Source organism: Camelus ferus, chromosome 13 (genome assembly GCF_009834535.1).
Source record: "Camelus ferus isolate YT-003-E chromosome 13, BCGSAC_Cfer_1.0, whole genome shotgun sequence".
NCBI lineage: Eukaryota > Metazoa > Chordata > Mammalia > Artiodactyla > Camelidae > Camelus > Camelus ferus.
The window spans coordinates 487,289-512,929 of record NC_045708.1 but is presented as its reverse complement, the minus strand read 5'-3'; the positions used below and the strand labels follow the sequence as shown (position 1 = coordinate 512,929).

General features: G+C 56.3%; 1 protein-coding gene and 1 long non-coding RNA gene across 2 annotated transcripts; one reads left to right on the top strand and one right to left on the bottom strand.

The window, feature by feature from the left end:
* LOC116668208 lies at positions 1-1,280 on the bottom strand. The gene is made up of 2 exons (XR_004325272.1): positions 896-1,280; positions 1-768 (listed from the first exon to the last, which is right to left on the bottom strand). It is a non-coding gene; the product is annotated as an uncharacterized LOC116668208 (long non-coding RNA).
* Positions 1,281-1,414: 134 nt separating this feature from the next.
* SSU72 (SSU72 homolog, RNA polymerase II CTD phosphatase) lies at positions 1,415-25,027 on the top strand. The gene is made up of 5 exons (XM_032494926.1): positions 1,415-1,757; positions 10,346-10,489; positions 22,078-22,217; positions 23,070-23,188; positions 24,484-25,027. The coding sequence occupies exons 1-5, from the start codon at positions 1,579-1,581 to the stop codon at positions 24,583-24,585; spliced, it is 684 nt and encodes a 227-aa protein (XP_032350817.1). The 5' UTR covers positions 1,415-1,578; the 3' UTR covers positions 24,586-25,027.
* Positions 25,028-25,641: the final 614 nt, after the last annotated feature.

The following is a 25,641-nucleotide window of genomic DNA, read 5'->3' as shown; positions in this document are numbered from 1 at the left end:
TTTTTTTCGAAATGTAGAGTTCTATAATTTATTGTGTGGAAGGTTAAATTTATGTGCGTCATAAGATACAAAGTCAAGGAATTTTTAAAAAGTATAAAGGGCATTAGAAGCACCCCTAACCCTACCACCCATAAATGCCCCCTGTCCCACTGCAACATTCTAGTGCATGTCCTCCAGAACTTTCGTTACGCATATATTCAAAAACACAGAGCAGAAGGGGAGGATATCCTCATTCCTCCTCATTCATCCCTCAAACCCGTAAGTTCTTCCAAGTAAGTGCTTCCTTGTTGCAGTCATGCATTCTCCCTCCAACACATCGGGGTGAAAGGTCCTTAAATACTGAGTACCTGGTTCTCAGCCTTTTTCTCCATGAAAAACATCAGGAGCAATGATAGGACAGTTCGGTATCAGTGACAGTGGTCCCCTACCGCCCTGGCTTCTGAGTTTCTCCTTCTCCAACAGGGAGACTGTCTTCTACCCGTGACTATAGTTCCACCTAGCCTACAGATATAGACGAAGTGGCCACCTCCATGCCCTATTTCTGGGACCCTGCTCTACCAGCGTTTGGCTCTGGTGACATTTCTTCCACTGCACTGGCACCTCCAATTCAGCGCACACAGTACCTTTCCGCAGTACCTCTCGTGTACTCATTTCTCATCTCATCCAGTTCTGAATCCGTGGTGGAGCATCGCCATTCCCTTGCCTCTACCCTTTGTTGCGCTCCCACAGAACACCAACTCACTGCCCGCTCCAAGCGGCTGGACGTGGCTGGAGAAAAACACAACAGGGTTGACTAGTTTCAGTCATATCAGGACCCCAAATCTCAAGCCCGCAGTGCCTCCAAACAAACTCAAGGACTTGTCAATTTGCTCTCCCAACCGGGAGGTCTCCTTACATCACTTTCTAATACTCTCTCCAAATACTTTCACAACTTCATTTAAGTGTCAAGCTTTGCAGGGTTTTCAGAGAACAGCCACGTGCCGGCGTCAGCGCGAGCCTGGGGACTGAAGGCCGGTAAGAGGCTGTGGTCATCATCCCGCGGGGGGTGCCGGGGCTCGGACAAGCGGTGGGGGCGCGCAAGGCGCGACATGAGGATCCTGGGGACTGGCTAGAGGACAAGCGGAGAAAGGGTCTAGGGAGGCGCGGCGGCCTGGGCGGCAGGAGCGAGAACAACGAGCCTCCCGGGAGAACCGAGCGCACAGAGCCCTCCCGGCAGACGCCGGCCGCGACCAGCCACCTCCAGTGCCCGTCTTAGCGGGCGCAGCGCCTCGCGCGTCACTCCCGGCGACGGCGGCTGGCGCTCGTGACGTCACCGCGCCCGCGCGACGTCTTAGCGTCACGCCCGGCGACGGCAGCGGGGGCGTGCGACGTCAGGACGCCGGAGCCGGGAGCCCGGCCGGCGTTCGGCTCCTGTGCAGAGCGAGGGCCTCCGCCACTCACGCTCGAAGCCGCGGCGCCCGCAGGGCGGGGCCTCCCTCCGTCCGCGGCCCAGTGGTCTGAGCGGCCGCGTGGAGGCAGTGCTCACGCCCGCGCCGCGCGTCCCGACGCGCTACGTCGCCGGCGCCGCCGCTTCGCGTCATGACTTCCGGGCGCCGCGGTAGCCATCTTGCTCGCGCGGAAGCGGCGCAGCTGGGTGGGAGTCCCGAAGCGGGAGTCGCGGACGGTGCGGCCTCCGCCATGCCGTCGTCGCCACTGCGGGTGGCGGTGGTGTGCTCGAGCAACCAGAACCGGAGCATGGAGGCGCACAACATCCTCAGGTAGTGGGGGCCTCCGCCCTGGCCCAGCGCGCCCCGCGGACGCCGGCCGACCGGCCGTCCCTCCGGCCCCGGCCCGTGCTGGGCGGCGGCTCCGGACCTCCTCGGCCCGTGCTGGGCAGGCCCGGCTCCCGGCCGGCCTCGTTTCCCGGCCTTGGTCTCCCCCGGCCCGTGCTAGGTGGCCCGGGTTCCCAGGCGGGCGGTGCGCGGCGGCCCCCGAAGGACGCCGGAGATGCCGCGCCGCGTCCGGGCTCCTTGGCTTCTGGGCCGAGCGCAGCAAGTAATCCACAGGGCTCTGTCCGCCGCGCGGTCCCCCCACGTGTGATTAGCTTCGCGGAAAATTCAGATTCTGAGCCAAAATGTTTCCGGGTCGCGGAAACCTCAGAGCTCCAAGTAAACCTGAGAGGTTGATGCTGTTCGCGTCTACTTTGCACGCGTGTCTGTGCATCTGAAAATAATGCCCTCCCTAAATATGCTCACCAGTGAGGCGGTAAGTGCCAAGACCAAAGGTTAGGGCCCACGCAAGGATAGTGTCCGCCGTCTGCAGGGTGTGTCGCTTTTTGTTAAATCTGGAAAACTTGCACAACAGAACCTCAAGTTGTAAAAAAACGGAAATGGCCTATTTTGTTTATTTCACGTTTTTGCGTATTTGCTCCTGTCTACATTTTCAAGTGTCCTGCAAAAAATTCTCCCTGCTCCCTTATAAAATCTCCAGCTGGTAGTTTTGAACTACATGTGAGTTTGGTTTCATGTTCCTAATTTACATTTCAGTACTAACTCCCCTTTGGTGACTCTGGTGTAGTGTGTGTGTAATAAAAGTTTATTCCCGTTTGGTAAAGTTTTTTGTTCAAAATCAATTCACACTATGTGAAATGGACTTCTTGCTTTACAGTTGAAGTTTGGTATACACGTCGACTTTGATAGTAAGCCAAAATTGGAACTACCTTTCCTCCCGAAGTTTCGAGCACGTTCAAGGACAACTGTGTCTCGCTGCTCTTAATGACGGCGGTCAGCTTTGAGTCTCCCGAGTAACTTGGGGAAATCAGAATTCTCCCGAATCCTTCTCGTTTTGCATGAAGCTGGAAGTGCCAGGTGTCCATGACCTGCTAATTACGAGTTTAATTCTTCCCTAACATCTACCACACTGCCCACAGCGTTCAGTCAGTCATTTTTTTGGTAGAGTGTGGTATGCTTTAAACCTAACAAATCAATGTGGAGTTTGTTTTTAAACTAGACGCTTTTAAACTATAAAGTTGTTTTAAAACTGGAAAAGTGCTAGAATTACATTGTGCTGAATCTGATTTCCAAACTGCATTTATTTGTTCAAAGCCATTAGAAGTGGTAAATTTAAGCAGAAGAATGCAAGGTTCACACTCCTGGAAAATTATTCAAGGAAAATGAGATTCAGTATCTTCAAGAATAACAAGTGATCTGGAGACCACCTCATTCTGCTAGTTCTGGCTTAGCTCCTTTGTATCTGCATAACAGAGTTGGGGTGGAATCTTACAAAAGGAGATGTTTCTTAAATCCGTGTAGCAGCTTTGTCAATGTATCAAAGTCTGGCCTATCTGATACTCCTGAGACAGTCACTGCAAGAGAGAAGCCCTTGCTTAGTTCACAGTAACTGGGACAGCATTGGGGCTCCTGTGGAAAGGAAGGTGTGGAGGAGTGCCTACAAACAGTCACCAAGTAGGAGTGTTTATGTGTGCTTCTTCCCATTTTATTGTCTTTCACATTGACCCGTGAAAAGAGTAGACTCCGAATGAGGGCAAAAGGAGGTAAGTGTAGGGTAACATACGTCACTTATATCATGAATGTGAAGTTACTTTAGACACCAGTTTTTAATTTCTAAAGTGCTTTTTGGGTTTTTTTTTTTTCCATTAAAATAGCATTTGCTTGTTCACAAAAAATTCTCTCTGTAGAAGATGAAGTTAATGATCAAAGTCCTTTTTTCTGGATGTCTTTTGCACACACACACACACACACACACACACACACACGGAATCAAGATGCTGTTCTGTAATCTCGCTCCACAGAATGTGAACATAGTTTGATTTCAACATTCATTTCTGCTTTCCATTCGATGTATTGGATTTGAACCTATCTGTTCAGTTTGAGCAGAGGCAGTGGTTATAAAACCATGGCCCAGTTACCCTGAGGAGTCCTTTCCAGCAGTCAGTTTTTTAACTGTTCCCCATTGACAGACATTCAGGTGTTTCTCAGTCTCATAATGTACCCCTTAGGTATCTGCACACTTTTCTAGCTGTTTCCTTGTCATAAATTGCTAGAGGTGGAATTGCTGAGTCAAAAGGTAGGCATACTTTACAGTTTAATACATTTTGCCAGACAGCCTTCCAGGAAAGTATTTACACAATTCCCATTTCTTCACATTCTGTGTTTGTTTACATCTTTTCGTGCTGCTAGGGCAAAAAAAGGGTCTCGCCCTTCCTTTAGTTTTAAAATTGCTTTTGAGGTTGAACAACTTTTCATGTTATTTTGACTTTTGAAAATTATGGCTTTATCTTTGGATAATTTATAAGGGTTAAAAGCATCTCTAAGATGTGATGAATTTTACCCTGTTGAAAATCAGTTTGACTATATTTTTCTGACTAGTCGAATACAGGTGTTAATAAATGTTGGCATTTTCTGGAGCTAGTCATAATGTTCCCTGGGGTGATTATTTCTGATCTTTTGAGGCTAAATTGTTTGAAATGCCAGTACTGGGAGTCCGTTAGATTTTTAAGAGGAGTTTGAAGACTTGTATGTTTCCACAGAGCCTCCTGTTCTTTGTACTCTGGATTAAGATGTCCCTTTGGAGCCAATTAATTTATTTTTCAGTTCTAAATGATCTCGTAGATGTTAAGGGGCATGTTGATTTTTGGAAGCTGTAGTTTTAGTTCTGGCAATTCAAAACAAATTTTAAAGAAAGACTTCTCTAAATTGCTGAAGTGAATTCTCAGCCTGTTTTCAGCCACAGCTTCTTGGGTAGTGTGATTTTGGAAAGATGAGCAGAGAAGTTGCAGACGTGGAAGCAACAAATCAAGAATCAGGGCCTCGAGCCCCTCTGTGTCAGGTGCTTCCCCAGCGCTGAGTTCATCCTCACAGCCCTAGGATGCCCACACGTACACAGGCGAGGGGGTAACACCCGGAGCAAGAAGTCCTAGCTTAGGAATGACAGAAAGGATCAGCGCTCCCACCGTGATAGATGGACGAGTAGCAACTGAGACAGGATGGGGAAGACACGAACTGGAGAGGGAGCCAGGGTGCAGGGAGCTCAGCGGTCAGCTGAGGTCCTGTGAGTCTCCAGTTTGGGGCAGGGCTCTTAAGTCATAATGTCAAGACCTGACCCTGTGGGCCCCTAGCCACACTGGGGTAGAGGTGCTCAGACCTCTTCCCCTAGAGGGGACCAAGTCTTAGGGTGGCCTGAGGCTGTGTGGCCCCATAGCTGGGATGACCCAGACACAGTGCCTGAAGCCTTTTGTCCTTTACCAGGAAGGGATAGCCCTGTTCTGGGGCCCCTTTGGCTGCATTTTTGATATTGTGGTTCTGGGTACACTTGACAGAACAGACTGGAAACCATCTGGGAAGGTGAGAGGATTTGAAATCATGTCTTTTAAGAATCGCAGAGGGTGCAGAAGACGTGCCTGCGGGGGACGCAACACACTTGCCTTCGTAGGTTTAAGGGACTGCATCGTTTCACTTTTTGTCTTCAGGAGGCAGAACTAAGACCAGAAGGACGGTTGGAAGGAGGTAGATTTCTGTTCAGATGCGAATACTGAGATGAAGCTGGGTGGGCCAAGCACGCCTTCAGCCCCAGCAGCTGGAACTTTCCCTGCATCCAGGATCAGCTTCTCCAGCCTTCTTCTGTAGGTGAGAACAGGTGGAGCCCAGCAGGGGAGATGGCTGGGCAGGTTCAGTGTGATTTGTAGCCCGAGGACCACTGTGATCATGGTGCTGCTGGGCCGTCTGAAATGCCAGTTTTGCGCAGAGGGGAGCCCCTGGGGAGGCCAACAGTGACCGGCAGGGCAGGCCTGGAGGAAGCACAGCTAAGCCGAGCGCTTGTGGGGGTCGCACGTGGGGTGCATCTGACACAAGCTCTGCACACAGTGATTGTGCTTAGAAGCCTCGGTTTCGTTGTTGACCTTGTGGGAGAGAAGGGTAGAATAAGTCCTGGAAAACAAGTATTGAAGTGTGCTAAAGGCCCACATGTTGCTAGTGGTGGCGTAAACTTTACTGGAATGTTAACGTTTCAGAAGGCTTGATCTTCCCAGCCTTTTAGCTGTACTGCAGTGAGCTGGCAGGCGGGCGTTTAAGTGTGATGGCTTGCTTGTGAGTGGCTGACTTGTGTTCCGTGAACATGAGGTCGTCATGTCGCTGCAAATCAGGATGATTAGACAGTGAGTGACTCTACTTGTAGTAAAGGTGACTTATGACCATAAATGCACTGTGTCCTGCTTACAGACGGGTCAGGTCATGCTTTCAGAAAGTTAGTAGTGGTCTAGGATTTCAGTCTTAGCCAAAATAATGCTCTGAATTAGATTAATAACCAGAAAACACTGCAGAAAACAGAATAAATACCATAACCCATGCTGTTAATTTGGGTGTTTTCTTGATCCTTTTTGGTGTTCATTTTAACTTCATTATTTTACCTTTAGATATTGGGATAACAATTGAAGCAATTTTGTTTCCCAAAATTTAATTTAATGTAATTTAATTTTCTATCATACTGTTATCTATCTTTTCTATAATTTAACATTTCTGTATCTTAACATACAATTTCTGTATCTTTCTATAATTTAGCATTTTCTCTGATACTATAATTTATTTTTATGATACATTCTTGACACCAGTAAAGACAAGTTTGATAAATACTTGTCTAGCAGGTTTGTTTAACGTACTAAATAGCTGACCCTTCAGACAGAGCCTTTCGGTTCTCAGGAACTTTTTTATAGCGCTCAGTCCTTTTATGTAAGAAACACGCTGTCACCTTGCAGGCACACACGGATTGGGCTGTTTTGTCAGTTGCACGAGCTTACAAGAAACAGCACTTCTGTTGCTAGTTAGCCTTTTTGCTGGGGGAAGAACCAGCTGGGCTTATTTTATGTTAAAATGTGCTTGAGTCCCATTTCGGGAAGTTGAGGGAGTTTCCAGCCGGGAGACTCTGCCAGCTCCACTGCTGCCTGGCCTTTCCCCAGCGCCATCCTCCTGGGAGCCTTGTTAGGGCTCAGCTGGGTGGATGGTCAGCCCTGGTTGTCTTTGGGGTGGTTACTTGCAGGCATACGGACAGTGTTTCGCTGGACACCTGACTCATGCCTCAGACTCCTCGTGACAGGAGATGAGGAAAGGGGGTGTGCCTTGCGGAGGCGCCACACAGGCAGTTCAGACCTGCTGCTCCACTGGGAAGGGGGTGTGAGACCTTGTGCTGGGGCTTCTTGGGAACCCTGTGGGCAGCTTTTAGGGGCACCTCTAAAACGCTCTGGGGTTGTGTCTGAGTCTCTGGGTCACAGGGTGTCATGTGCATCGTGGGCCGCTGGGGCTGAGAACTGCTCCTAGGTGCCCTGTCTGCAGGACCCCACCCTGTCAGCCCCGGCTTCGCCGTCACCAGACTCCTGATGTTCCTGTGTCCCGGAGGCTTCACTCACCCTGTCCCGCACTCCAGGGTATCTGGGGGAGGGACTTGGGTCTGTTTTGGTGACCTCTCTACCCACGGCACGTGGGGAGCTCCGGGAAGTCCTGTTGAATCCATGGTAAACCCACCACCAGTAGAGGTGGTTTTTCAGTCTTGAAGCTTTAGCCGTCAGGGATTGAGTAACTTCCTTTGCTGCTGCTTGGCTAGATGAAGGCTTATTCACTGTGTGCTGCGTTAACGTGTTACAAGAGCAGTTGTGCATGGGCTCGTTTTAATATATTTTAATTGAGTTTTAAGAGTTGAGCTCATTTAAATAAATTTAATTATGACTAAGTCCCTCAAAGGAGTGACCAGAAGGAAATGACTGAGTTATGCAGAAATAATGTCTTTTTTTTTTTAGAGTGAGGGAGGAACTGTATCTAAATGAATCTTCCACATCTTTTTGAGAAACATTTTGTTTTTTTGCATTGTTCCCCAGATGATTTGGGGACCCCTTTTGGAACATGCTTTTTAGGTCACTAGCTGAGAAAGGTGGTCTCGACTGCAGTTTCTTGTTCTGACCCCCAAAGGCGCTATCTCTACTGCAAACGATGTGCTTTAAAGCATCCGCGCCACCACCAAAGACAGGACTTTCACCCTGGCTCCCATGAGGAGCGCGCGGCCTCTGGAGACAGACCCAAGGGGTTTCAGGTATGTGTCCAGCAGCCGCGTCCATGCAGCCCCCACGTCCCCTGCGAAGTCACACCCAGGCTCCCTCTATGGTGGCTGGACCTCTGCTCCGAGCCCTCAGGGGTCTTGTTTCAAGGGGTCGTGTCTCTTCATAGCACCCCTCCTTCCCTTGAGGACCTGTTTTCCGGTCATCTGTTCCCCACCTCCATCCCGGGCTGGTCACCAGCATCCAGGGTGCCTCGTGTGGCACTCTCCTCTCCGTGAGTCAGACGCCAAACCCAGGGGAACCCCAGGTTGGTCTCGAGAGCAAATCCCTTTTCCTTCAGTGATGTGTGTTTACACTCCAGGTTGACGGTACCTCAGGGGTGTTTTTTGGGGAGGAGGTGGCACTCAGAGGACAGCCTGCTTGTTTGGGGGCAGTTCTTGTGGGATAGTAACAAATGGTGAAGCCAGCAAGACAAGCATGGCTTTCGTGGTTGTGACCTGTCCCCTTGTCCCCGTCCTGGGAGGGTGTGGCCCCCACGGGAGCAGGCGCCCCCTGACCTCCCTTGGCTGGTGTCCAGGGGACCTTCATCCCCCTCTTAATGGTGCTTCGGCAGGAAACTTTTTACTGTCTGTTCCTGGACTAGTGCACCTTCTTGGAGGGCCTACGGGTGGGGGTGTGCTGCGTGGTCGGGCCCTCGTGGCCCCGGGTCTGGGCATGGTCGGTGTCCCTGCACCCCCAGGTACCCCACCTCAGGGTCAGCAATTGCAGTGAGCGTGGCAAAGGTTGTCTGGGTTTTTGTTCATGGCTCAGCTGGGTGTGGCCTGGATTTGCTCCTTGTTCGGCTCTGTTGTCACCGTGTCCTCCTTCCTGGGTGGTGGTGGGGGGCCCTACTGGCTGCAGAGCTCGGGACTTGTAGGGACAGAGGGATGGGACCCAGCTTTTCCCAGCTTGAGAGGACCTGGGTGAGGTGTTGAACCAAAACTGGATGAGAAGAGCTTCAGAAAATGCCCGGTGCCTGGAGGTACAGGTGTGGTGGCTCTGCCGCTGGCCGCAGCGCTGGTGTCCACATAGGGGCCCCTCCACCTTCCATGGTGACAACAGGGGTCTTGCTGGCTCTCCATGCCTTCTGTGCAAGGGACTCTGGGGCTGCCCTGAGTGTGTGTCCCGTAGGCTGGGCTTCTCGGTGGGGAGGTGTCCGGCGGGAGGCAACCACGGTCTCACGCGTGGATGTCGGCCTCAGCTCCTCCCCAGATTCCCAGCTACTTCCTGCAGCACCAGCTCCTGAGCTGTGATCTGAACAGCTGACCCTGTGCCCACTGCAGTGCAGACCCGCAGTGGGAGAGGGTGGCCCCGCGGCCTTTTGAACTCTCTTCACCTGTAGTGCTTCCTGCCGTGTCCTTGGTTTGGGAGCACGTTTGCTGCTCCTCTGGGCCTCAGAAGACCTGTGGTGTCTCCCAGCTGTGGCCCACAAGGGGAGTGTGAGCATGGGGGGACCAGTGTGTCCTCTGCGAGCCTGTGGCCAGGGAGTCCTTGCACGAGCCTGTGGCCAGGGCAGACAGCACGTGATGTCCAAGTGCAAAGCTGGGACAGGAAGCCCATCTCCTGTAGACGCTTGGAACCCTTAAAACGTTTATTTTTATTGACTGAGTTTGAAAGAACAGGAGTTTTGACCCAAGTGTGGTCCTCAGGAGGACAGCACCCAGGGCCTCAGGGCGTTGAGGTGACGTTCTTTCTCAGAGTGTGACTCTCGTCGCCTGTGGGCGCTGCAGGTCACTGACGCACACTCCCCCAGTTTCGCAGGATGCACGTTTGGTCAGTTTCCTTATCATTGACCTAGGTTACAGGAATGCCCGGCCTGGGAGCTGGGGGCGTCCCTGCGTGCCCCTCAGGCTGGCACCACAGGCAGCTGGGAGCCTGGGTGAGCAGTTCCGCTCTTAGACGTCAGAACACGGGTCCTGTGAACCTGCACCCCACACAGACCAGGACAGTGGTCAGGTGACACGGTGTCTGGATGACACGTCCCCTGGGTCCCTGTGTCGGTCCGTCCCAGGCCTCAGAGGTTTGAGTGACACTTTGACAGCCTCTCCTCCCCTTCCATGAAGGATCCTTTGTCTCCCATTTGGATTGGCTTCGCCTAGCTTGTGTAATGTGCTGCGGGATTTTTTTAAATTTGCAAGTGAAATACTTAAGAATTGAAAAGCTTGTTCTTGGTATCAACAAAATTACTCATCTAGTTCATTTCATATTCCTTTTTAGCATTTTGTGTCTTATTTAATCTAATCCTCTCTCTCCTTTTGTGTCTTTCAGCAAACGAGGATTCAGCGTCCGGTCCTTCGGAACGGGAACTCATGTGAAGCTTCCAGGGCCAGCACCTGACAAGCCGAACGTTTATGATTTCAAAACCACTTACGACCAGATGTACAACGACCTCCTTAGGAAAGACAAAGAACTGTATCCCGGGGTGGCTTTGCCCCCCCTGCTTGTCTCTGCCAGGTGTCACCACAGGCACCTCTCTGACCTCCTCCTCAGGGGCGTCTGTGCGCAGGGTGCTGGGTCACTGGGTTTCTGTTCTGGTGCTCACGGGATGGTCTGAGGGTTGGAGCCACTCGGGGCCTCGGGCGTGCAGGGCGCAGGCGTGAATGACGTCCACACCCACACGGTCGGGGAAGGGTTCTGACACGACACAGAGCAGCTTAGGTAAGGCATGTGGGAGCCACGGCACCTGGCTTCTCCCACCGCGAGGCGCCCCTCCTTCCTCTGCAGGTAGGTGTGCTTTGGTACACACGTGGGGTGGCGCAGCACTCTGGTGACGTTTCTGGAGGGTTGGGTGATGAGCTGGCCAAAGTACCCACAAAAGAAGCATGGTAGAAGCAGGTACTTTGAGAGGACTTGACTTTGTTTCAGGAAGAGACCAGACAGACTGGGGCTGCTTCCCAGACTCACGTGAAAGAAGAGGTTATTTGTAAATAATTGATGTGATGGCGACACCGGGCTGTGACGGGTAAGGCCTTCCCTGCCTGAGCTTTGACCAGGCGTTCGTGATCACCGCGCACCGCGGCTGCTCTCGGCGCCTTGGCCTCCACTGTCACGGTGAGTGACTCTAGTTTGTAGGAAGCAGACCAGACTCTCTGAGTGAGAGGGGTATAGACACCAACTGGAAAGCCTTGTCTTCATGTTGGCACTCGAAATTTTTAATAAACTACGAATGTTCTCTGTACATCTGTAGATTGATTAGTCAGCTAGGAGGGCCCCTGCCCCCCCCCCCATTGCCGCCCCCTCTCCTCCCCAGCTGCAAGTAGATCGTCAGTGGGGGCTTCTGGGAGGAGCACAGCCATCCCTGCTGGGGGCACAGGGGGGCGTTCTGGCTCATGTAGGCGCGGGCGCCTGAGGCTCACCGATCCCAGGAGTCCAGGGCGCGTGTGGGCCGGAGCGAAGTCCCCAGAGATCTTGCAGGGCGCCCCTTGCACGCCCCCATCTCCCAGGCCCCAGGACCTGCGTTAGGAGAATCTGCGAGTATTCAGCCGCCAGCTGTGTCCTGGCCTCCGCGTCGCAGTGCTGTGCTCTGCTGATGGCCTGGGTCCAGGCTCTGACTCAGGTTCAGCTCCGCGGAGAGGCCCCTCCCCTGGGCGTGTAATGAGAGTGGCCGGGCCCTGCGGGAGGCGGTCACTACGGTCCCTTCCCTGAGCGAGCTGAGACCGTAACTCCAGCCTTTTGTCAGCTGCACTGCAGACTCCGTCTAGTTCTGAAGATGGTTCTTCAGTTAGCACTGTTCCTTTTGAAGAAAACTCTTATGCTCAGTGTAAGGAATGAAAGCAGACACTAACACACGTGCCCTCATTCCCCTGCGTGTTACGAGGCCGGCCCTTTCACGTCTGAGCTGTGATCTCCCGCTTTTTGGGAATAGGCCACACTAAGATGCTTAGGGGGTGGGGGCTGCTGATGAGTAGTGGGGTGGGGCCTGGCCCGTCTCCCCATCTGCTGGTGACAGGTGCACAACAGCTAAAACCCCATGTCTGTGTGTGGGGGGTACCTGGGCTTCTGCAGAGGGACGGTTTTCATAACCTGCAGTGCAAAACTAGAAGAGTTCTCTAAGGTGTGATTCAGGGGTAAACCACTACGTTCAAAAGTGTTTGATTTTCAGGGGAGAGAGTGACAAGTCGGGGGAATGCTCCTTGTTGGTCAGAGCCAGGAGCTGGTGGTGAGGGTCAGGCGCTGGGGGCCCCGCCACCCACCTGCTGTCGGTGGCCTGAGGTCCCTGTGCACACACCCCTGTGTCCCCGAGGACGTGTGGCCCCATGGTCACTGAGCCCTCAGTGAGTGACGTGCAGCCTGTTGGTACGGAAGCTCTTTATTCCTTAACCGTCTGGCCACAAATAGGTGCTTTTGGTTCTACCCATAAGCAGCAGCAGGGTGATGGGTGTGGCAGGGAGCAGCTGCCCATGGGGTCCCAGCCGCGGTGAGTGAGGTGGGCAGGCTGCTCGGGGAGTCCGTTCCCCCGCCCCTCCGCAGACAGATAGGGAGTGTCTTCTTCCCTGATGAGGGAGCAGTCCGACTCTGAGGTGGCCCACCCGCGTCAAGCATGCGGGACCCGGGGCCACACGCCCCTCACACAGCAGGCTATAGGCCGTTCCCACCCTGCGAAGCCCCCGGCCTCCCTGGCCTGCTGTCCCTGTGGCCCTGCCTCTCCTGGACGATTTATGTCCGTGCATTGTACCGCAGGGGCCTTTCTGTGGTGGCTGGTTCCTCCGGTTGTAGCAGATACCGAGCTGTCCGTTTTTAGGTGTAAATTTTACCCCCTTGACCTTAATTTTTGTCTTCCCTTTGCCTCAGTGCCCTTTGAATACAGAGCAGCTTCAAACTTGGTGTTTCGTGTGGGGCTTTAGCGTAGCTCCTAGGTCATGGTGGTGGAAGCTTCCAGATTTTTTTCATTTTCTGCCAGAGCCAGTTTCTACACCTGAGCTTCCATCTTCGATTGAGAGGAATCTGTGGCTGAACCCGCAGCCTACTTGGAGCACCTTTGGGGAAAGATAAGTCGTTTTCTTCTAAATGTAAGAGTGGCCAGCCTGTGGCCTCATGAACAGTGTCCCTGGGCCCAGTGGATACGGGAGTGGAGGGTCAGGGTGGGGGGCCCGGGAAAGGAGGGGCTGGCAGTGTCTTCACGGGACTCCAGGGAGTCCTCTTTTGCAAGTGTTCAGGTGTCCACGTGAATCTTTCCAATAGAGAATTGATGTGAGTTGTAAACTACTTGTCTTAAAGAGCAAGTGAATGTGTGGCTATAAGTACAATTACGTGGTCCTGCCCGAACAGCGCCTTGCAGTGCAGGTGTGACTGACCCCGTCCCAGGCGCTGACTGTCCACATGGTTGGAGGCTGGGCCCTGGGCCTGTGTCCAGCATTGTTTCTCTTCAGGGTCTTGTGTCATTAATTACCTGCGGGGCTGTGTTTTTAACTATTTGTTCATTTCCATCTTCTCAGTTTCATTGTCTTTCAGGCTTTAGATTAATTGATGTGTATAGCCAGTTCTTCACTGTGTACTTTTTGCTGTCTTGGAGTAAAAGGTAAAAATAAAAGTGATTTCTGAGAGTGTAAGCCCACAGGCCCCTGACCTCCATCCTGGGTGCAAGGTCAGTGGATGCGGCAGCCCCGTTTCTCTGAGGCCCCTGGGCTTCCCCAGAACCTCGTTCTTGGGGCCTCGTCAGGCTTGTCTCAAGCCCAGCCTACCTTCGCAGGCTGTGCTCGGTTGTGGGGTGGCTGCCTGTCTCCCAGCCCTGAGCCCCAGCCTTTCCTTCCCAGGTCCCCCAGGCTCAACCTCCCCCCGCCCCCGCTCCCGCCCCCGAGAGGGTCCCTTCAGTGTGACCTGCCTGCCCACCTCACTGATGGCCCTGGTTGCCCTCCCTCGCCCCGTGCCCATCCGGACACCGAGCGTGCCTGTCTGACCCCGTCCCATTCACCCTGGTTGCAGCTGTGGCTTCAAACCGTTTTTGAAAACTCTTTAACAGATGCGTGTTCCTGAGCTGGACACCGATTCCCAAGGAAGCTCTGATTCATTTTGCTGATACGTGAGGTTTTGGGGTTTAGGAAAGCACTCATGCCCACAATAAAAATTGCAGCCTTGAGATATTTCAGATGAGGCCAGAGCAGCGTGCATTCGAGAGATGCTGCCCTGCACTGGGCAGCCCGTTGCCCGAGGCAGCTGCAGGGGTCCCTCCCCAGTCTGGACACGGGCTGCACTGACTGCAACCCCTGCCTGAAGGGCTTGCCCAGGGCTGGGGGCGGGGGCCAGGCCTAGTCCCTGCAGCCGCGACAGGTGAGGTGCAGACGCCAGGTGTGTTGAAAGTGGGTGACACACAGTGGACCAGGCGGGTGGTTTCACTTAGCCTGAAGACCGGTGGTGAGGCCCTGGCAGACGCAGGCGTGGCGGGCAGCAGTGAGGCTGGGCTCTACGAGGTGGCGAGGGGCTCTCCCAGGGGTTCCCAAGTTCTCATTCGTACAGCCTGTGCGCTTTGCAGTAACTGCTGCTTTGATTATCATCAGAATGAGTCCATTTTTTAGAATGAACAGATCCTAGCGTGACAGCTTCCGGAGTGGTGTGTTCAGGGCTCCTAGCCCTCCCCACCACCCTGCAGAGCCCCCCGAGCTTAAAGCTGTCTGCTGTCTTCCTTGCATGTGCCCCCAGGTGTGCCAAGGGCACCCCTCTGGGGGCTAGTGAGCTGTGTATTCTTGGGATGACAGACAGCAGTGGCGGGGCGGCCCCGAGCCCTCTGCCTGCCCCCAAAGCACTGTCTCCCCCCTCCTGTGCCCCAGCTCCAGGTTCTTCCTTTCGGGAAGGGGGCCTGACTCAGCCACTGGGGCCGCAGCTGGGCACCCCGTGCCATGCCAGCCTCCGGGCTCGTTGGCAGCTCCCGGAGCGGTTGTGGGAAAGCTGCCCCTGTGTTGCTCTGGCACTTTGCACGAAGACACAGACTGGGTGCCTCAGCTGGGGTGTCTCCTGCATCTATAACGGGGGTAGTCAGGGTTCCCTCAAGGAGGGGCAGAAGGCTCTGGTCCCTTGGTGTGTGCCTGGAATCTGAACTCCAAGGTGGCCGTGGCCAGCATTGGAGGATGGGGTGGTGGGCATCTGGGGAGCTGTGGCAGCTCTGAGGTGGGGCCTGGGTGGGCATTCATGTGTTGGGAGTGGGGTGGGCAGGCCCTGCCATGGGCAGAGGTGGGTCGGGGGTCCCAGCACCCGGTGGACACAGTGGGTACAGCTTTCCCACCGGCCTTGGTGGGGACTGAGTGCGTTCTGAGGGAGTCCTGCACAGGGACGCTGGTCCAGCCACCTCCTCCCTGGCCCCAACAGCTCCTCTGAGCGGGGACTGGAGGATTGAGTCTGCACCCTGGGCCTCTGGCCCACGAGGGGCTCCGGTCCACGCGTGAACCTTCACCCTTACACTGCTGTCCTTTTAAATGAGGGACTTCACCGGGGTGCCTTTGGGGGACACACCTGAAAATGAAAATCACTGGGCACCTTCAGGCGGGATGTGGCTCTTCCCTGGAGCAGGTCTGAGCCTCACGGCTGTGGGTGCAGGGCCCTTCCCGGGGTGGTTTCCACTTCGAGGAGTCTGGCCCCGGAGCACTGTCTCTGTCAACATTTAGTGGGAGTGTCTCCCTGGGTTGGGGTGTCACCTGTAAGCTTTCAAATTCTGCTGTTGGCCTTTCCCTGGCGTGTGTGGGGATGCAGCCACCCCATCCCACCCTACGCAGGGCGTCACCGTTACCCTCAGGACACATGGACAGTCTGTGAGGACTAGCTCTGCCTGGTGTGGTGGGCAGCCCTCGGTGCTTCTGTCACCCCGGGACGGCCAGCAGTGCCCGTCCTCCTGGCCCCTCTCCTGCCAGCGAGGCTCACGCATGCCTTTCCTCTGCTAGCATGTTGCTCAGAGGCCTCTGGACCCTGGGTATTCTCGGGTCCCCACAGGAGCCTTGCTGGGCACAGGTGGGCGGGTTGCAGTGACCGCTGACCTGGACGAGCCCCCCATCCTCCCTCTTAGCCAGATGGTTTGGTTTCTGGTGCAGACTGCGTCACCATGAGAGGGCCCAAACCAACTGCTCAGAGGGAGCGTGGGGTCAGCCAGGGACATCTGGGTCGGCGGCCACCCTGGGCTTTGTCCCTTTACTGCTTTTGGTCAACTTTTTTTTTTTTTCCGAGATTGCCTTATATCTCATGGCAAAACAAACATTTTTCTTTAATCGCTCAATAGCTGAAATTTCAGGGAGAAAGAGGGTGGTTTTATTTTTCACTGAACTGAGTGTTTCAGGTGGGTCTCAGGCACTTCGGGGAGGTGGGGCAGTGGGCAGCGAGAGAACAAGGCCAGGGCGTCACCACCCACCTCCACCCCTGGGTGATGTGTGGGATTTAGTTGTTTTTGAATCATTTAAGTAGAAATGATTTGGTATTTGCAGACTAATTCATAATTTGAGGACTTTTTCTCAAAGTTTTAAGAGGTTAATTTTCCCTAAAACGCTCCAGCCTAGGGTTCAGCTTGCTTTGTCCCGTTTTGAGTTTTAAGTTTTTTATGCTGTTGAGCAGGTGGAGAGTCAGGTGTGTGCTGCTTGGAACAGACACTCAGACTGAAGATATTTTTCCCGTTGCATTTTTTTGCTTTATTTATCCAGCCAACTTACTAAAAATTTTTCGTCTTGAGCTTTCTCTCAAATGTAAATAACTGTCGTGTTTTACCCTGTTTGGACAGCTAGTCTCCGTTTTTATTAGTAAAGTCTGCCGAAGCTGACTCCGGTTAGGCAGTGTTGCCGCAGATCCTCGTCTGTTCCTTCAGGCTGACGTCAAGCGGCCTGGAATGAGCTGGGCCCTGAGCTTTGACCTCAGTGCCCCCCACCTCAGCCTTCTGAGGAGGTGGCAGGGGAAGGATCTCAGCCTGCTTTCTGTTGGTTCTTGCTGTTTTTTTTTAGGAAAAAAACCACTTTTGGGGAGTGTTCCCTTTGGAGGAGGAGGAGGCATAGTTCTCACCACCCCGTCCCCACGGAGCCTTGTGCAGGGGGGCCTGGGGTGCAGAGCCCTTCGCAGGTGACGCCCCCAGGTGTACGGGCAGGCGGGTGTTGCTCCTGCCACGGGCGTGCCCTGGGGACCGAGCAGGTCAGTAGTGCCAGTGCCGCTGGTCACACCTGGGACATGGTTACGAGTGTGTTTCCACTCCCTGTTCACTTTGCTGACGCTGGCCCCACAGAAGCAGCTTTGCTGCCACTTTGCAGTTTGGGGGGCCGTTGTCACGCCCCCACTTTGCGTGGCCCTGACGTCTCCCTCTGCTGCCCTCGCCCCCTCCCAGGCCCGGGCCCCAGCGCTGGCCCTGAAGCCACTCCGCGAGGCAGGCCCCTGGTCCCCACGGGTTCTGCGCCGTTTGGACACCCCCCACCCGAGAGGTCTGTTCCTCACGTTCTTACTCTTCCTCCACGTAAAACGCATGGTCCTGACGGCGGTGCAGCTTCTGCGTCCGGTGCTTCCCATGCTGTTCTCAGGGTGTCTTGTGTGTGCCCCGCTGTCACGGGGTCTGCAGCAGCCAGTGTGCTCCTGAGTCTTCTGTTTGAGGGCCAGGCCGTTTAAGGAGAAACGAGTTGTCCAGAAGGTCCAGTGTGAACAGGGCTGAGCCATCCCGCCTCCCTGGTGGCCTTTGCATGTGGATCTTGGGCTGGTGTTTCTCATGAGGTTGATGCACTGAAGGTAAACCCTGGGGGTGTGGTGACAGTGGAGCGTAGATGACACCTGTGAGGCCGTCCTGGCCACAGGTGTGGTGTGCCCTGTTCAGGCCTCGTGCCCATGTGAGGTGAGGGCGGCCAGTGCTAAAATTTGGACGGGGTGCCGGAGCTGCTCCCAAGACAGGGTGGGAGTCCTGTTTCCCTACGGAGCGACCTGTGTGCTGAGAGCCCGAGGAGCTCCTAGTGCACGGGGGGCTCCTGGGGGCCTCCCCTCCTCCAGCACAGGCACACTGGCGGTGGGCGGGGGTCTAGGGCCCAGACATGGTGTGGAGCCATCGCCTTGGGCTCCAGGGGAGCATGTGCCTGAGCCCTGCCAGCTGGTGGCCTGTGCCCGCTGCCTCTGGAGCCACTCTGCCCACAGGAGGGTTCTTGGACCACTCTGAGCCCCCATGCCTTCGAGGACCTTCCCCTGAGGGCACTTGGGCCCCTACTTAAGGGCGTTTGCATCTTATGTTTCAGTTTGATCAAGCTCAAAGCTGGAAGTAGAATCAGATGGGGGACTCACAGGGACCAGGATGTTCCAGGGGCGCACCCCACCCAGGGAGCCCCAGCTTGTGGGTTTGGGGTCACATCCCAGGCTAAGCCCCAGAGTAGGAGGACCTGAATTTGGCCTGGTGGTGTTTGGGGGCAGAGGCGATGATACAGACCAGGACGTCCTTGGGCTCTGGACGTAGGCGTCCTCTGTTAGTGAAGCTCCTGTGCCTTCGATCAAACCAGGACCTGACCGAGCACAGAGCATGTTCCCTGACGGCCCCGGAGGCCCCCGCGTGTAGGGCAGAGCCAGGCTCTGTGGGCCCAGGGTCAGGAGGTTCCAACATCTCGTGGCTGCCAGGAGAGAACACGAGCATGGGGGACAGTGGCCCCGGAGCCCACTTTCTGCCCAGGAACCGCCTGACGGGGTCAGGGACCTGCACCGCCCCTGCCTCCCCTCGGAGTTCTGTCTCCCCTTGGAGATCCTGCTTCTGCTCTCAATGTTCTGAGCCGTCTCCTCCAGCTTTGTCTCCATCATGCCCGCTGGGCGATGTCTGTGGGGAAATTGGGCTTGTGCCGGCTCGCGCTGGCTCACCTCTGACCCTAGGCAGCTTCTGTCCCTTGGGGTTGTTGGGGGCACGGGGCTGGGCCTGGAGGAGGCCCTCGTTAGGGTCGGATCCCCCTTGAGGCTCAGCAAGGACGTGGGGCTTGGGCACCACTGTTAAAGCCAGGAGGGTCAGAGCCCTTCCCCCAGCTTGGGCACCTCCTGCCTCGTCTGGCTCCCGCCTCTGCCTGCGCTCTGACTGCCTCCTGGCTCCTCCTGGGAACATCTCTGGACGTGGGTTTGGGCGCGGCCCCCTTCCCACAAGAGACCCCCTCACCTCTCCGCTCGGGGTGGTGCCTGCCCTGCTCTAGGGGAAGAAGAACTGTGTGTCCCGCTCACCAGGGACGTCACCACAGGCTGCAGAGGACTCAAGAAGCCCTTTCCCGGGGCCCGTAAGTCAATGTCCACGAGACAGACTGTTCCTTTGGGAATCATTGTAGAGACAGAACTGTTAAGCTGAATCTCTGTCTCATGCACTGAGGACGTGTGTGGGGTGGATTCGTGGTTGGGGTTAAAGCTGTGTCTGAAAGACAGGTGAATTGGAGTAGATGGGCATGTCCCACCCCGGGAGACGCAGATCCTTAGAGGAAGAGGTGCTCCAGCCTGGCCCGGCCCGGCCCGGCCTGGGAGAGGGGCCCTCCGGCCCCAGGTCCCGGCTCGGGGCCGGGCGTGGTGCCCGTGGGTGCATCCTGGACTCTCTGGTATGTTTACCTCGTGCGTCTCTCTGTGGGAGACGAGTGCCCTGGGCTGCCCTGTGCCTCTCCCTTGGGACAGACGACCACTGAGCCTGAGTGCGTCCCCTGCTGCCTGGCTTTGGCTGCCTAGCTGCTGTTGTGTGGAGAGTGCGTGCTCTGCGCTGACGGGCTCTAGGTGGTTTGGCAGCCAAGACCCGGAGTGCTCCAGAATGGTCCTCTTATACTTCCCGTGGCAGGAGATGGAAACCCCGCGTCTTTCCCAGGCCCACCCTCCAGGTGCCAGCCCATTTGCGCCCCGCACCCTTTTGCTCCAGGTGAGAGGAGTGGGGCCACACACCATTTCTGAAGGCCGAGGGGCCAGGCGTGAGGAGCTCCAGGCCAGGGCTGGATGTGCACGGCCGCCACCCTGGTCAGGGCTGCTCTGCAGACGCGGGTGGGCGGCCCCGGGCTTCGAGAGGGTCTGGCTCCAGCCACCAGAGCCAAACAGCACAGCTGTGGCTCCCCCACCGAGAGTACCCTGGCTTTGACAGGCCGCTGGAACTTCCTAGGGGTCTCCCCTCGCAATGAGGCTGGCCCTCTGGTCGCCCGGCTGCTGAGTGGGGAACCAGGTCAGGGGTTGGAGGAACCCAGACGCCGTGTTCTCCACCTGCACCCTCGGGCCTCTGTCTGTCCAAATTGGGCTTTTGAGCCGATTTTTCCCCGCCCTTCGAGGGGGTTCATTCCTGCCAAGTGTGTGAGGGTCTGAGTGGGGCTCCAGCCAGCCTCCCTCCCCCGAGGAGGCAGCTGGCCTGTTACCACAGGAGGACCTGTGTGGGTGGAGGCGGTTCTAAACGTGTCCTTCCCGCTGGCCCGGGCCTCAACGGGCTCAGTGCCGATGGCCTGCGCTGCGGCTCTGCTGCCCCGGCACCCGAGGTCCTTGCTCGGTGTCCTCGCTGGACCAGGAGACATTGTGGAAGCTTGGTCCTCTTGACCATGGCCTCTGGGTTGGCAGCATCCCGACAGCACTGCCCCAGCACAGGGCTGGGTCTTCCTCCCGGAGCCAGGCTTTGTCTCGTGGCTGACAACTCCCCCTGTCTGATCCCCATGGGGTTGAAGCGGGAGTTGAAGTGGGTCCCTGCAAATCGAGTGGGTTCTTGGTCATCCCCTGAGGGTCCCAAGCGCTCACTGTCTTTGGTCCTGCCTGGCCTGGGCCTCGCATGCCCAGTATTTGCCAGAAAATAGTCCAAAAGGCCACTGTTACTCCTTCCTTGTTACACTGAGGAGGTTACGGTTTGATCTCTAATTCAGGCCTTTCCTCCTTAATTACGTGCACCTCAATTTCATTTGTTACGTCATCTACGGGAGTAACTGAGGGTCAAGTAAAGGAGGAAAGAACTTTGCAGAACTGTTGGGGACCCTGGTAAGGTCGCCTTCTCTCCCCTGGTGCCGTTGCCAAGAGGCTCAGTGTCATCTGAAGCCGGGTGGCGGGTCTCGGAGGATCCCGTGGGGGTGCAGGGAGCCTCCACTGCCAGCCCGGCACCATGGGGGCCCTGCTTCACCTGCATCTTTCTGCTGGATGTGGATGCCGACGCGTCTGGAGGGTGGCGGTCATTATGCCTGACTACAAAACGACAACCAAGAAGTGCTGAGTGTCTTTCCGAGTGAAAACTCTCAAGTCAGTGTGTTTTAAAAGCCGTTTTCACCATCCAGGAATGTGGGAATGTAGTTTGAGTAAATGAGCTTCTTTACATAAATTGTCATGAGCTGAACTCTGAGGAAGACAGCCAACAGGTCATCGAGCCCCCAGACCAGCCGGCCTGCGTCTCTGAGTGGAGTCAGCGAGGTGCGTGTCCCAGACTGTCCGGAGTGGCCCTGGGAGGCCACAGGCCTGGCTGTCAGGGCAGTGAACCCTCTCTTGGGGCTGAGGGCGTGGCCACTGGGGTTGGGTTGGGGCATGGCCCTGTCTGGAGCGTCCCAGGGGAGGCTTGGGGGCCACCTGCTGGGCACAGACCTTGCCTGTGGGGCCTGTGTGTCCCCTCGGGCTCCAAGGGATGTGGCCCTGTCAGGCCCGGGGCCTGGCCCTCACTTCTGTCTGCTTCCCGTTAATGTAAGGCTTCTCCTTCCTGGACGCTCCTCTTGCCACTGGAGCATCTGTCCTTCCTCAGATGGCTGTTGGGGTTTCCTTACTACAGTGACTGCGCCAGACTTAGGATTGGCTTCCGGGTGAGCTTTGTCCCGGCCAGGGGCTGGGGTTCAGGGTGAGGGTTTGCAGAGGGGCTGTCATGGGGTTGAAGAGATGCGGACGTGAGAGGAGGCTGCGGCGGAAGGCCTGCTTTCCGGGAGCGTCCAGACAGCCTGCCCGACTTGTCTCCTGTGGCCCGGGGACTGCCGCCCCCAAACCATCCTGGCGCCTCCGAGCCTTGACGCCCCTGCTGGGGTGGGGGGGCTGCACAGACACCAGGAGGTGAGCCGGCAGGGGCGCGGGAGCGGCTGTGCTTAGTGACGAAGGTCTTCCCCCAAGTTCCTTAACGCAAGCACCAGCTACACACAGAACGGCATTCTGCACATGCTGGACAGAAACAAGAGAATCAAGCCCCGTCCGGAAAGGTTCCAGAACTGCAAAGATCTGTTTGATCTGATCCTCACCTGTGAAGAGCGAGTGTATGACCAGGTGGTAGAAGGTAAGAGCACAGACCCAGCGCCGGCTGTCTGTCCTGTGTCCGTCCCCCTGTCCCGCTGTGTCCGTCCTTCTGTCCCACTGTGTCCGTCCCCCTGTCCTGCCGTGTCCATCCCTTCTGTCCTGTGTCCATCCCTCTGTCCTGTGTCTGTCTCTGTCCCGTGTCTGTCTCTGTCCCACTGTGTCCCCCGTCCCGCTGTGTCCATCCCTCCTGTTCCAGTGCGTCTGTTCCTCCTGTCCTGTGTCTGTCCCCGTCCCGCTGCATCGATCCCTTCTGTCTTGTGTCTGTCCCTCTGTCCATCCCCGTCCTGCTGCGTCTGTCCCTTCGGTCCTGTGTCCATCCCTCTGCGTCCATCCCCCTTTCCTGTGTCCATCCCCCCGTCCTGCTGTGTCAGTCACAATCTGGGGCCAAGACCCCTGGCCTGTCCTGTGCACATGGCTTGTATTTCCCAGCCATGGGCTCTGGGAGGCGTGGGGGCAGGAGACTGTGTCTTTTGGGTGACCGTGTTCATCAGGCAGCCCCCGTGCTGGCTGAGGGTGCTGTGTGGGTTTAGGGTTCTTGGGCGCAGAAAGAGCTTATGCAGAAGGGAGCAGCCGGGGCCGGGGCGTGTGGGGGACGTGCTGCTGAGGGCTCTCCCCAGGACAGGGGGAGTGTCTGGGGTGAGACTGGGGACTGGTGTTGAGGGTGACCAGCTCGAGCTTTCCTCGAGTCCCTGCTGTCCTTGGTGTGCGGCTTCTCCTGGGGGGACGTGCTCAGCCTGGTCTGATGTCCCCTTTCATTGTCCCCCAGGCAGGGGGTGGGGTGGGGCGGAACTGCTTCTGAGGCCTCTGACTCCTGTCATTCTGTCGCGGTCAGATCTGAATTCCAGGGAGCAAGAGACTTGCCAGCCCGTGCACGTGATCAATGTGGACATCCAGGACAACCACGAAGAGGCCACCCTGGGGGCGTTCCTCATCTGTGAGCTCTGTCAGTGCGTGAGTACCACCTGCCCGCCTGGCCCGGTGGGAGGAGCTGGGGCTTCAGCGTGAAAGGGGCGGTCCCACTCTTCAGGGCACATTCAGGTTATTCTCAAATGTTAAATTAAACCCCTAAATGCAGAGGCACCCACAAGTTTGAGAACCGACCTCTGTGCTTTCTAGGTTTACACCAGTGGTGCTGGGACCCGCTTGGGGTCTGGCCTCCGAGGAGGTGGCCATGTGTCCACCAAGCACTCCCAGGACACAGGCTCCCAGGGATGGTGTCAGAGGGCCCTGTGTCCCCTTCTCCCTCAGAACTTGTCCTTCCAGACGTCTGACCCTCCCCAGGTGGCCCTGGCACCCTCCCTCGTGCAGAAAAGCCCAAGTGCTTTTGCAGCCACGGTTCAGCTGTGCCCAGAGCCAAGCGTTTCCTCTTAGAGGTGACAAAGGACCCACACAAGGAGAAACTCACAGACCTTGTCCTACCTTCTGCCCGCGGGATCTGTGCTCAGGCCACCTGGCAGTGAGTGGTCGGAAAATGAAGAGAACTAGTATCTCAAGCAGGATGTCTAAAGGCGGGCAGGCCTGGGCGGGTTTGCTGTGCGAAGGGCCCAGGGCCCACACTCTCAGTACTCCGCCCAGCGCAGCTTCTGTTCCCGAGGTGTCTCATGGCCCAGGGTGGCTGCTGAAGCACCAGCAGTTGTGCCCAAGATTTGGCCATCGGGCAAGAGAAAGGGCTGAAGGGGAAGACGAGTCCTGGGAATTGCACACGTGACAGGCACTCAGGTCGCGCTAGTGAGAGCTGGTGGAGCAGAGGCCCTGCTTGCAGGCCGAGACTGGGGGCTGCAGGCCAGCCCCTCCAGGCCAGGACAGGTGTGCTGAGGAGTCAGTCCCTTCCCTGGCAGCGCCACCTCCTCTTGGAGCGGTGGTTCTCCACCAGGGGGCGTGTAACTGTGTTTGCACGCACCGTGGGTCTCACAGCTGCAGAAACACTGGGGGGGGGGGGCACCCTGTCAGCACCTGCAGCACAAGGACGGCCCCAGCGCAGGGCATGAGCGGCATGGGCAGGTGACTGTGTGGGGTCGCTCGTTTGCACAGGGGACACGGCGAGGTGGTGTGATGTCCAAGGGCCGGCCCCCTGTCTGCAGCTGCTGTGCCCCTTCCCTGCTGGGCCTGGGGCTGCCAGGGGACCTGCGCTCGGGACCCCGCCCGGGTGGGTGGGATGAGTCTGGGGCACCAGGTCGGCACCAGGGCAGTCTGGGCAGTTGGCTGGGCGGGCGGGAGGCTCAGGGCGGCTTCCCTGTCCTTCCCAGATCCAGCATACGGAGGACATGGAGAATGAGATCGAGGAGCTGCTGCAGGAGTTCGAGGAGAAGAGCGGCCGGACCTTCCTGCACACCGTCTGCTTCTACTGACCACTGCCCTTCCAGAGCCATCTTTTTCCTGCACACCGTCTGCTTCTACTGACCACCGCCCTCCCCAAGCCATCTTTTTGAGCTTTCTTTTGTTAATACTTCTTCCTTCCTGATACTTGCTTTCACCTTTCCCAGTAGCAGCACCCAAATAAACTGTACATGTGAAATGAGAGGATAGCCGTAAGTGCGGATGAAGAGCAATCAAGTTTTCCTGTCCCACTTGTGCTCAGGAGTGGGATACTGATTATATAAAGTGTTTTTCTCCTTTACTCAAAAAAGAAGAAAACGGTTTATAGCACATTTCTCCCAATACATCTGCCTTTCGCTGAGCATCCTTCTTATGTCCCCTAACTGGCTGGAATGTACAAAACCCCGAATAAAGCAACAGGTGTACTTCAGGGGAGAGAACCTGCAATTATCCAATAAACAGATGCTGCCGGTCGTCTTGGCTTCGTCCTGAGTGCCCCATCATACTCCTCAGACAGCAGCACAGACCTCTGGGTCCAGCCTGGCTCCCCAGCACGACCCCAGCACCCGGTGTGTGCTGGGGAGATTTGTGCCTGCTTCCTGTGCAACCATCACCTGTCCTTGGTGACCCCCGTGGTTTCTGTGGCTGTGGGAAAGTGGGGGCTCCTGTGTGGGCAGTGCTGTCCCTGGGCTGTGGATGACGGGTTGGCTCAGGGACCCCTTCCTAATTCCCCAGCATTCTGGGGCAGCCAGATCAGGGCCTCATCACTGGCCTCTGGCCTCCAGGCTGACCCCTAAGGAGAGCTGGGGCCGAGGCTGGCCCTGCCTGGCGGGAGGGAATCCTCTGGCCCTTGCTGGGCACCACCCTCGGGCCATGCGGCCATGGCTTCCAACTGACTGTCCCTGGCAGCTCCCCTGCGACCCTGCAGGCCCCTCAGTAAAGGCAGCCTCTTGCCATGGGGGGCTGGGTGCTGAGCAGCCTGCCCGCCGCCCCTCACCTAGCGACCCCGGGCTGGGAGGAGGGGCCTCCTGCTGAGAAGTGGGGAGGAGGAGGAGGAGAGCGGAAGGAAGCCCAGGGCCTCTTCACTA